The sequence below is a fragment of the Vanessa atalanta genome, chromosome 18 (genome assembly GCF_905147765.1).
Source record: "Vanessa atalanta chromosome 18, ilVanAtal1.2, whole genome shotgun sequence".
NCBI lineage: Eukaryota > Metazoa > Arthropoda > Insecta > Lepidoptera > Nymphalidae > Vanessa > Vanessa atalanta.
In genome coordinates, this window is record NC_061888.1 from 8349784 (window position 1) to 8360639 (window position 10856).

The 10856-nt window shown below is 31.3% G+C and overlaps 4 protein-coding genes across 4 annotated transcripts; 1 reads left to right on the plus strand and 3 right to left on the minus strand.

Moving 5' to 3' along the window:
- Positions 1-238: 238 nt before the first annotated feature.
- LOC125070938 (DNA repair protein XRCC4-like) lies at positions 239-1372 on the minus strand. Its single transcript, XM_047680963.1, has one exon. The coding sequence runs from the start codon at positions 1162-1164 to the stop codon at positions 526-528; it is 639 nt and encodes a 212-aa protein (XP_047536919.1). The 5' UTR covers positions 1165-1372; the 3' UTR covers positions 239-525.
- A 251-nt stretch (positions 1373-1623) lies between these two features.
- LOC125071129 (DNA repair protein XRCC4-like) lies at positions 1624-2299 on the minus strand. Its single transcript, XM_047681220.1, has one exon. The coding sequence runs from the start codon at positions 2209-2211 to the stop codon at positions 1624-1626; it is 588 nt and encodes a 195-aa protein (XP_047537176.1). The 5' UTR covers positions 2212-2299.
- Positions 2300-2589: 290 nt separating this feature from the next.
- LOC125070919 (ribosomal RNA processing protein 36 homolog) lies at positions 2590-4875 on the plus strand. Its single transcript, XM_047680937.1, has 4 exons — positions 2590-2802; positions 2889-3127; positions 3937-4217; positions 4687-4875. The coding sequence occupies exons 1-4, from the start codon at positions 2746-2748 to the stop codon at positions 4824-4826; spliced, it is 717 nt and encodes a 238-aa protein (XP_047536893.1). The 5' UTR covers positions 2590-2745; the 3' UTR covers positions 4827-4875.
- A 1695-nt stretch (positions 4876-6570) lies between these two features.
- LOC125070970 lies at positions 6571-9763 on the minus strand. Its single transcript, XM_047681002.1, has 7 exons — positions 9700-9763; positions 9594-9620; positions 9109-9311; positions 8169-8298; positions 7832-8005; positions 7125-7306; positions 6571-6810 (listed from the first exon to the last, which is right to left on the minus strand). Exons 1-7 carry the CDS (start codon positions 9740-9742, stop codon positions 6694-6696), a joined length of 876 nt encoding a protein of 291 aa, XP_047536958.1. The 5' UTR covers positions 9743-9763; the 3' UTR covers positions 6571-6693.
- Between the last annotated feature and the right edge of the window lie 1093 nt (positions 9764-10856).

The window sequence follows — 10856 nt, forward strand, 5'->3', positions numbered from 1 at the left end:
ATTGAAGAAGCATATTCATGGAAATCATTTTGCAATGAAAATTTAGCTGTAGATAAGTTTTTCGAGTCATAAATGATTTGTTATGCAAAAATAAATGTTTCATTTCAAATTCACTGAATTAAAAGGACAAGAAGGATAAGGAAATAAATAAATGAAACAAAATAATTCTGTTTGGTTGTTATTTTTTTTATTAATAGTTTACTGTATTATTAGTACCACAGTTCGAGCTTTTATTTTCCCAAACTTATTCTTGTATTAAAACTTATTCTAGATAAATACATTAGTTAATAAAGTTAAAAAATTATAAACATTTTAGTCAAAAAAAAAATAAACTATTTAGATAGTAATCATATCAATAAAATGTCTCTTCAATTGTTTATACCCCAGTGTCAATATTGTCAAGATACTTAACTAAATAATTATTCAGTACTAAATAATTTTTCATAGGAACTACTTGTAGTATACAAAATCAGATACATAAAGTATTTCATTGATAATTGTTATCACAATTAAAATCTCCAGCATTCAAATGTTGGAACCTTCAATTTTAGCAATGTGGTTCTCCAGTAACTTAATTCGCCGTTTCTTAGAGTTTAAAAGCTGGATAAATTTACCATATAAATTAGATTCTAAGGATTCCTTAATATCAATAAGCTTTTCAAATTCGCTCTTGCAATTATCTACTTCATTATTCAGCTGCTCATTATTTTTTTTTAAACCTTCTATTGTAATTTGAAGCGTTTTATTTTCATTTAGTAAGTAATCTATGATGCTGTCTTTGGTTTCAGTAGATTTATCTTGTTGAAGAGTTACGAAACCATGAACCAAAACTGCACTGGAGTCGGCAAATAATCTTTTCCAACAAAATTTTGCCTCACAAGCATTGGATTCAGAATGTGTGAATTCATACTTATACATGTCACTGTTTTTTTTTAAAGCGTCCTTCACATTGTTTGCATATTCAATTGCATTTTCATGTAGACGTTCTTCAAATGACTTGGCCAGTTCAAAAGAAAAACTACCAGACCAACTGTGATCATCGCTAAATAACTGGACACTAAACAACACACTTTCATTTTTTGCCCAACATATTTTTGCATATAACAAATGTTTATTTATTTCGAACTTTGTAATAAATGTTTCTGGAACTACCCTGCAATCCATTTTAATTGAAAAAAATAATAATTAAATAACTTATATGTCAAGCGCACATTTCATTTTAGAACATTAAAATATTTTTACATTCACTGGTGCATTACAATTTACACCTATTCAATTATTATGTTTTGCATATAAATTTAATAAATGGTTTACATAATCGATTAATTATAAAAATATTTTGTTTACTTTGTAGGAAGTTTATATTCTTTGAAGTTTGACACATTGACAGCAATTTATTTTTCGTTTAAGTAGGTATATGCAAAGACTAAGCTATTTATTTATCACTATTCGATAAAGCTGCGAAAATAGTAAAATAAGACGTTTATTTTTAATTAATGTTTATTATGTAAATTATTTACATTTTGTTATTTTTTAGGTATTTTTAGACGTTTAAATATTGCTTATACAATTTTATTTAAAGATGAATTTTAAATAGGCCTAACGTTTATTAAAAAGTAAACATCATTGCATTTTATACGATGATTTAAGCAACATCACAACTTCGTTTTTCTTTAAATTGAGCAAATTTAAAAATTTCTTGCTAAGCGTTTTTTCCATGTCTACTTTTAAACTTAAAAATTCTTCTGTATCGTTTAAGCATTTTTGATATTCTTTTTGAATATTCTCAAATTTAGATTTGTAGTTACTAACTTTGTTACATAAGTGTCTATTTAAGGCTAGTGAAATATCAATCAAATCTAAACGTGTAATATTTGGAGAATTTTCCAATTCTACAGGTAGGAAGCCTTCGATTATTATAGATTCGTTTTGTATTCTTTTCCAATAAAAGAAACCACTTTTTAATTCATACAGGTAATCTTCCCTATATTCCGATAAACACCTTTTTATACTAGCAATATATTCATTTTCAGGCAATTGCAAATTTTTGCTGAATCCGGCCAATCGATGTGCAGAAAATTTCCCTTTCCAAACATAATCATCCTGGTAAATGAAAATTTCAAAGGATTTTGATTGCCATCCAATCAATATGTAAAGCGGACCAATATGAGTATTTACTTTTGTCACAGTAATGGCATCCTCCAATTCCATCTCCTTTATTTTTGAAGAATATTGAGTCGACGAAAAATTAATTTACTTAGAGACATATTGTAAGCCGGTTTTGAATACGTCTTGATGACATTTGATTGAGATCTTAAATTGTTGTAAGTTTTTAAAATTACTTACTGTATTATTTTTTAAAAACGGCATTCAAGAAATGGATGCAACTCTTATGCAAAATTTAATCAGATTTTAGAATTATAGTTGAGTAAAAGGCCTTTTAAATAATATAATTATAATATAATCGATATTAGACAGATTTATACTTTAATAGATAAAAATACGATGAATGATCAAAATTATATTATACACTATTTTTGCCTTCCATAAAGACTTAACGAAAGACTCTGACATTGACAGTCGAATTACCAAATGTCATTTAGGAAATAAAATTTAAAATCAAGTGAGGGTCATTTACTTGTAATAGGTATTAGGTTATATTGAAGTAAATAAATTAATATCGTAATCAGTATTTTTTAAATATCATTCATATATACTGAGATTTGTAGCTTGGAATTAAAAATAATGGAAGACAGTGATGGATTTGTTAATAATTCTGACGAGGAACAAGACGATGAGCGTGTAAGTAATAATTTAATTTCGATGAATGCATGTTTGTAATTGCGTACAAAATTCATGACGTTAATATAATATCTTACATATTTCAGTTAGCTATAAAAAAGGAATTATCTACACTATCATTTGAAGCTCTACAGAAACTTAAAGAGAAAGTTGGGTCAAAAGTATATAAGCAAGCTATATTTGGAGAAAATAAAAAAGTACCAAATGCGCCGAAAGTTTTTAAGCGAGAAAATAAAAACAGGCCGAGAGAGATGAGCTCAAAGAGGCCTGTGCGAATGTTACGAGAGGCTGTTACTGTTAAGAAAAATGAAATTCGTGACCCAAGGTTAATATTTATTAAAAAGGTTTTTAATGTTAATCTTATATTGTATGTGTTGTTAATTATATATTGTATGCTATGAATTTGAAGGGCATCCTGCCCAATTTTGTCTTAATTTTAATAGATTACTCTTACTCAAGATTTACTTGCGGTTCAAGATTTAGGGTAAAATTACTGATTTATGATGTGTTGATCTAAGAAAAATTATGTTTCAATAAATATCTTGCAAAGTACAAATAAACATAGATATAGATATCATACTTAAAGATACTTCAAGAAGATATATGTTTAATAATACTTATTAATTTTTTTTGTTATAAAAATAAAACCACTTTGATAGTAAAATTTCTGGCCGGTTCATCTTGGTAGAATCTACATTCCGCACCGGTGGTAGCTTCACTTAGTATTAAGATTAACATGGTTATTTTTATTACTGCAAGTATTTTAAACAGGATATTTACCATGTATTTTATTTTTATTTGGTGGAGCTCAATATTTCAATAAAATCTATGAATGTCTTGTTCACGAGACCGTGAACAACATTTCTCGTGAACATTAGTTCTGTAAAATAATTATTCAAAAGTGCTTGTAATAGCCTGCTTGATTAAAGTTAATTTTTATTATGATTTTGATTGAGCAGAATGGTGTGTGTTTCGATAAATGAAATTTACATTAAATCTTTTTTGAAATTGTCTCCTTATAAAACCAGACAATTAAATGGTAGAGTAACTCCTAAAATTTATCTTACTCATATAAAATTTTGGTCTTGTGCCACCACTGATTGATCCCACCATAGCTATTCCTATTTTTTGCAGATTCGATCCTTTATGTGGCACTTTTGATAAGAAGGAATTTTCTGAAAACTATGGTTTTCTCTCTAACATTCGCATAAATGATATTAAAGCTATAAGAGCAGAATTGAGGAAAACAACAGATCCTGAAAAAGAACAGAGTCTGAGGAGGCTATTGCAGCGTTTGAATGATCAACATAAAGACACCAAAAAGAAGAAGAAAGAGAGGGATATATTAGAAAAACACAAGGATGAAGTTGAGACAGATTTCAGAAGTGGAAAGCAACCACACTTCAAAAATAAATGTAAGTTAATCTTTGTCTTCACATACATAAACATTCTGTAAGTGTGTGTGTATGACCCTGTTTCTATGACATCTGGTATGGTTTAGATTGGACTCAGTACATGGGCTGCTATTGAGTATTAAAATTTAATTCAAACAAAAATATATTTCACTGAGATCATAATGCAAGCATATGTTGCTAACGCTCCAAGTTTTTACTGTCCTCTTATTTTCCCGTGCCTTGTTGGGATGGAAAACTGATACAAGCGGTGAAAAAGGCAGGCTAAAAAATCAGAAAAAATTATTATTTTAATTTTGGCTTTATCTGGGACTGGTATGGATTTCCTACCACATATGTTAGCTGCTAAATCACAGGCAGTTTAACAAAAATACCATATGTACAGAACTCATACCTATTTGTTACACATAAAGCGTTCAATTTGCTTAACACATTTTTTGAATTCTTTGTAACATATATTTTTTTCTTATAGCTGAGTTACGCGTCGAGTCACTTGTTAAGCAGTATGAAGAATTAAAGAAGAAAGGCACAGGTCGCATCCAGAGGCATCTTAAGCGTAGACAACAGAAGATTAAAAAACGTTCTATTAGAACTCCAATGGGAGAAAGTTGACAATGTTCATTTATAATAAGATATTATTAAAATAAAACGTTTAAACAAACTTTTTGATTTATTAGTAAATTCCGAATTGTACAAACTGGAATGGTTAATAACATAAGTATATTTATTCCTGAAATTGGTAGCTATTAAAGAAGATAAATCTGCCCTTTAAAGTTCCAAAAACATTTATGTTCCTAAGTAATTGTCGTCGATCGTCGGTAACATTAAATAAAACACAGTAACTACCCATTAGATGTTTTCGATCTTGTACAAGGCAGTTGAGTTAGGTACCGAAGACATCCGGAAGACCTATATTTCTAGGGTAAGGATACTGTTACAGATTAAAATTGTCCAGAATTTTCGCGAGAGTACCCAATAAGTAATGTGTCATTTTTCCTATATCCATAGATCCAATATTTGGCTAGCAATAGAGATGATCACTCCCCCAAGTAACTCATCCTCTTGTTAACTTACTACTAATACTATGACAAACTGTCATCCACACCCTAATCCCCATTACCCACTGGGGTAAGGAAATAAACATTTCCATCAAGTCATAATTAATTGTCCTCATCTGTTAATTAATTGTTGTGCAACAATCCGATGCCAAAATTAGTTCACTATTTCCCAATTGTCATATTCAGAATATTCCAATCATACAGTATTAAATAGACTATGGACCTGGGGACGATGTCGTGCCTTTTTTATTAATGAATTTAAGTGAATGATATGTATCTGAAAATAGGCGTCATATAAATACTTTTGTAACAAGTATCCCGCGATACTTATTTTTTTTTTAATATTCTTTTACTACAGCTATTAAAATATACTTTGCAACACATAGGTTTTTTTCCAAATACTAATAGAAGTTCAAAGGATAGCGAAATTGTAGGTAAGGTCTGTAAGCTGTTCTCAAAAACGGGAATTAGTCTAACTCGGCAAAATAACGGCCAATAGCAATCACCTTAGTACTTTGTAAGGTGATGGAACAGATCTTAAACAACCAACTGAAATAAGTATGAAATAAGCATTACGAACGGAAATTGAGAAGAGGCGGAGAAATCTTGTTGATGAACTCGATAGGACGTTAGAACACATTGCCAAATGGTCCTCTGATAATCTTATTGATTTTAACTACTTCCGGAATGTACTGGCAGTCTTCGCATTTGGACTCCACTACCACTCATTAGGTGGAGAGAAGAAATGCCTAACTGGATAATATAAAAAAGGGGTGGAGTTAGGTTAGGTAATTTATTAGGGTCATATAATTTATAAGGGTTATTAGCTTTTGTCCAATCGTAGAAGAATACTGCAATAATGAAGAAAATATAACAATGTGCTAAATTTGTTGAAGTAAAGTAATTAACACTTAAGGACTCGCTTATGGGTCTAACGGATCGTCTTCCATTTCTTTTTAATAATTTTTAAGTCTCAACGTTTGCGACGTTGCCGTTCTTAATACCTTTCAATGATAGTGTACCACGGCGAATGGCAATCGCAGTCGTCAGTTAGCGACGCGCGTGAGTGCTATGGACGTGTAAGGTAAATATGGGTTCGCTGGACCCAGTAGCGACTAAATACGTTAGTATTTTATACTATTGTGTTATTATTATTTATTCATCTTTTTATACTTTGTTTCACAGAAAATGGTTGTCAAAAATCATCAGCTACGTGGTAACTTGATTAATTCTTAGGTAATTAAACACAGAGTAGTTTTAAATTGTTTTATATTTAAAATTGCTAGTACGAAAATACTATGCAAGTCTTATAACATACATTTTGTACATTTTGCGCTAAACTAAAAAAGTTTAGACATAAATAAATAAATAAAATTAGGGAAATTCGATTGTGTCCCATTATCACATCCCAGTATTAGAAATTACTGGAACAGGCAGCCCAAAGTCCAGGGTTGATCGATGTAGTAAATGTGCATGGTAAGTAGTCCAACTTGTTCAGTCAAATCGTAAAGACATTTAGGTCCATCCGGAACAATAACCTGAAAAATTGTTATTTATATTATGTTAATGGACTTTTAATAAATGCCCCTAACGATTGACGTTATGTATGTAGATATGAATTTCTAATAAAAACAAAAAACACCTTTATCCCCTAGGAATACATATCTTGAAGTTATACTTTTTACTACCTACTAAAAATACCTTTAAATTATTTTTAGCGAATTATTGTGTCTTTAAATTTATTACAGATACAACGATAAAACTTATTGTAAATATTAAGTCTTCCATTTCCTAAGATTCTTGAAATAATTAAATTTAAATTCCAAATTTGCTAACAGATTAATCATGTTACCTGGACAGCTAGCTTAGGTGGTCTTTCAAACCAGTCACGTGCATTTTCTTCGATAGGCAATTTTCCGAAGACGACGAAGCCAGTACCAATTAAATTGCCGTCGTGCACAAGTGGGAACCAAGGGTACATAGTATCAGCCGCGCAGGGGGTGTTTTCAGTCATATTGTAGTAGTAGTGACGACCTACAACATATAACGAATATAGTCATTTTGTGTTAGTGATTTTAAAAGAATATGGCTGATTAATAATAAAAAACATAACAGCATTTGATACTAATGATGTTAAAATTCTGACAACAGTAATACTTTCTCTGAATGGGAAAATTAATTGATTATCTATTTTATTGAATATTTTGGTAATTTTTAGATGATTTTGTAAAAGTTTTTAATCGAATTGAAAAAAAAAATTCCATTTGAAATTATATACATCCATGTATTCAGAAATCATTTTGTGTGGAACTGATAAAAAACACGCATGGCCACAGAATCCGTTTTACTTTTGTTTAAATTTTTATGTTAAATTACGTTATTTATAGGAAAAATAAATTTGGTTCTCGTTTTAAAAGTACTATGACGCTAAGAGCAGGAGCCTCGGTCCACGCGTCACTTAGCAACATCGACGGATTGATTGATTCTATGTCCATTCACCTAATTAATTGGGGTCGAAGTCTAACTCTATGAAATGAATATGCAAGATTTATTTCATACCCATCCAAGGAATGCAGGCCTGTTTGGTGTAGACGCTGTTCGCGATGTCACTGGTCTTACTAGATACTTTATCCACATTTCCGTAGAAGCCGGTCAACCAGATGGCATCTTGTTGCAATAACTTGGAGGAATCGTACAATGCACGACGATCCTCTGCGTTCAGTTGAAGGTACTCTGTAATTGCAGGAGTCAGTAGTTAATTTCTTGTTATTTTATCACAGAAAATTTATTACTTAACCTTTTCATTATCAAAATGGCTTTATAAGAAACGTAACGCTAGTTTTTATATTCAAATAACTTAACACCATATCGCAATGATATTATTTCGCACACTAACCTTCTGATACGAAATATTGTGAAATAGCCCAGAACTTCCTAATTTCTCCAGAAGGTAATGCAGGTACCCATTCTACGAAACCTTGGGTTGTCCAGTCATACAATGCATCGGTGAATTTATCTTGAGGTAACTAAAAATATTAAACAAAAATTAATAGTATTAGTACTTAGATTATATATATATATATATATATATATATGTATATATATTTATTAATTTATCATCAATCATGTCCGTTTTATCGGCACATATCTATATCAGAGAGAGAATTCATAGCTTAAAGAAAAATGTTAATGTGGACGTATCAGTTATGTGGCTTAGCACTTATTTATCAAAACTTATACTTTTTTATCACATTTTTTACGTTCCCATTCCGAAGAAATAAATAGAAGTAGTTAGCTAGTTTATTTCATGCGTTTTCTTGCAGAGAAACATATATAAACTTTCGTTTGCAATACAATGTATTCTTATCGTATGCCGTTTTCAGTATGGACTCTTTTCTTTTCAAAAGCTCCTTTATTTCACTACGTTGTCTTTATCAAAGTAAATTTATTGTGATTAATAATAAAGATAATTCCGTTAGTTGTAATACAGAAAATACTAAATTATCATAATATGTGAACAAAAAGTAAAAATAAAAATTAAGTTATTGGTAAAGTACCTAACTGCCCGAAAATGACCTACTGAGTAAATTCCTCCCGTGCAGGTTTCAAAGATTTTTCCATAACGCTACTTCAGCACGGCTTAGTATAGACCCATCTCACGTAATTGCATTCTACCATATCGGGCACGTTGTTTTCCAATTCGCCGAGCACAAAATGAATTACTAACACAAATAAAGCACATGCAAACTCAGTGGTCTTTTAAGATCCATTGTTTCAACCACTGGGAAATCTCGGCACTATCATCGATATTTTAATATTAAAATAATTTTACTAACAGCTACTTGTACTCCTGCTGCAAAGCCGTTGTCATCATAGTATGCGCAGAAAATGAGGTCGGAGTGGCAGTACAGGACAAGGGGTGCCCGAACACTGGTAGAGCGCTGCGTCAGGGTCCAGCGCTGGATGACGGCCGCAGCCATAGTACGGGGCACATCGAAGAAGAAGTCACCGCCAAAGTTGAAACCAACGTTGAACTTTACTGCAAAAATTAGGAAAGCACGCTGTTAATTTTGAGTCTAGCTGAAAAAAACTCTACTAATATGATTTCAAATGAACCAACTTCGTCATATAATAAACACAAACATTATATGAACAGGTCTGTACTTAGTCTTATCATCATATGAAAAAAAAAATCGATATGACTATGGAATATCTCATAAAATAAAAATCATTAAAAATGTTTATATACATTTTTAAATAGCATCTGGAAGAAGATTTAATACCTTCCTTGTATAAATCTATTAAAAATAAAATAACTCACCCCTGAAGCCAACATTATGCGCTGATGCTGGAACAAGAAATATATTCATTATTATTTAAGTACGGATAAAATATTAATACAACAAAATATTCGATTAAAATTTTACCGCATACGACGGCGAGGCCAAGAAATAACAGTAACCCTTTCATGATTAAGCTTGACACTGCACTGTTTGTAATGTGGGCTAAAATCAATCCTTTATATACTTTTTGCTAATCCTATTTGCTATCACGCCAGATAAAGTCCATACTTTATCTGGCGTGATTACCAAATAGGATGTAAGTACTACCTGATTGCTGCTGTGATTCTGGGATGTGACGATACCAAATGTAATGTCTGTTGTTGTTAATACTGCTTGATATTTTTTTTTAATACATTAAAAAAAAATCATAGTGACGGCCGCGTATACATACATACATATCAAAAAATTATTGTAAAGCCCTGGATCACTTCAGTTTTACTTTGGTGCATGCGTAAAAGTGATAACATGCATAGAAAACGTGAAAACCAAAAAAATGAGTTTAAAAAGGCGAAAAATTATAGAATCGCTATCTGGCATATTCTCAAAAAAGTTATAAATACTACCCAGCAAGTGGATTGTCTTTAATGTTAAGGAGTGTACGGGGAACCTCCCGTGCACTTCAAAAGTGTTTGTGAAAGTAGCCAAGAATTTGTCCTGGAGAGAATACTCAATAATTCGCTAGGCAAATTTTTAAATCAATATAAATTTATTGCCAAAAACCAATATGGATTTAGATCGGATGTCTCAACAGAAGATGCAATCGTGACCTTTACTAGTGGTGCAGTAGATAATCTCGATAATGGGAACAAATGTTTTGGAATTTTCCTTGATATTTCACGGCATTCGACATTATCAATCCCGAACTTAATAAATGAGTTGGAACACCACGTTATTCGGGGTATGGACCAAAAAATATTCCAAAGCTATCTTTTGAATCGTCATCAGTGTGTTAACTCCTACACCAGTGACTTGTTATCTGTTCGCTATGGTGTTCCACGAGGCAGCATACTAGAGCTTATACTCTTCCAGTTGTATATAAATGACCTATGTAAACTTAATTATTCTGTAGAAATTGCGTATGCCGACGATACCGCTCTTCTGGTAAAATAACTGGAATAGCGTCATACACCACGCTCAAGAACCATTAACGTCTCTTACTATAATGTCTCGCTGTCTTGACTTGATTGAGAATCAACTTATTAACTGCAATCGTTCCCTTTTCCAAAACATCAGCTTCTTCT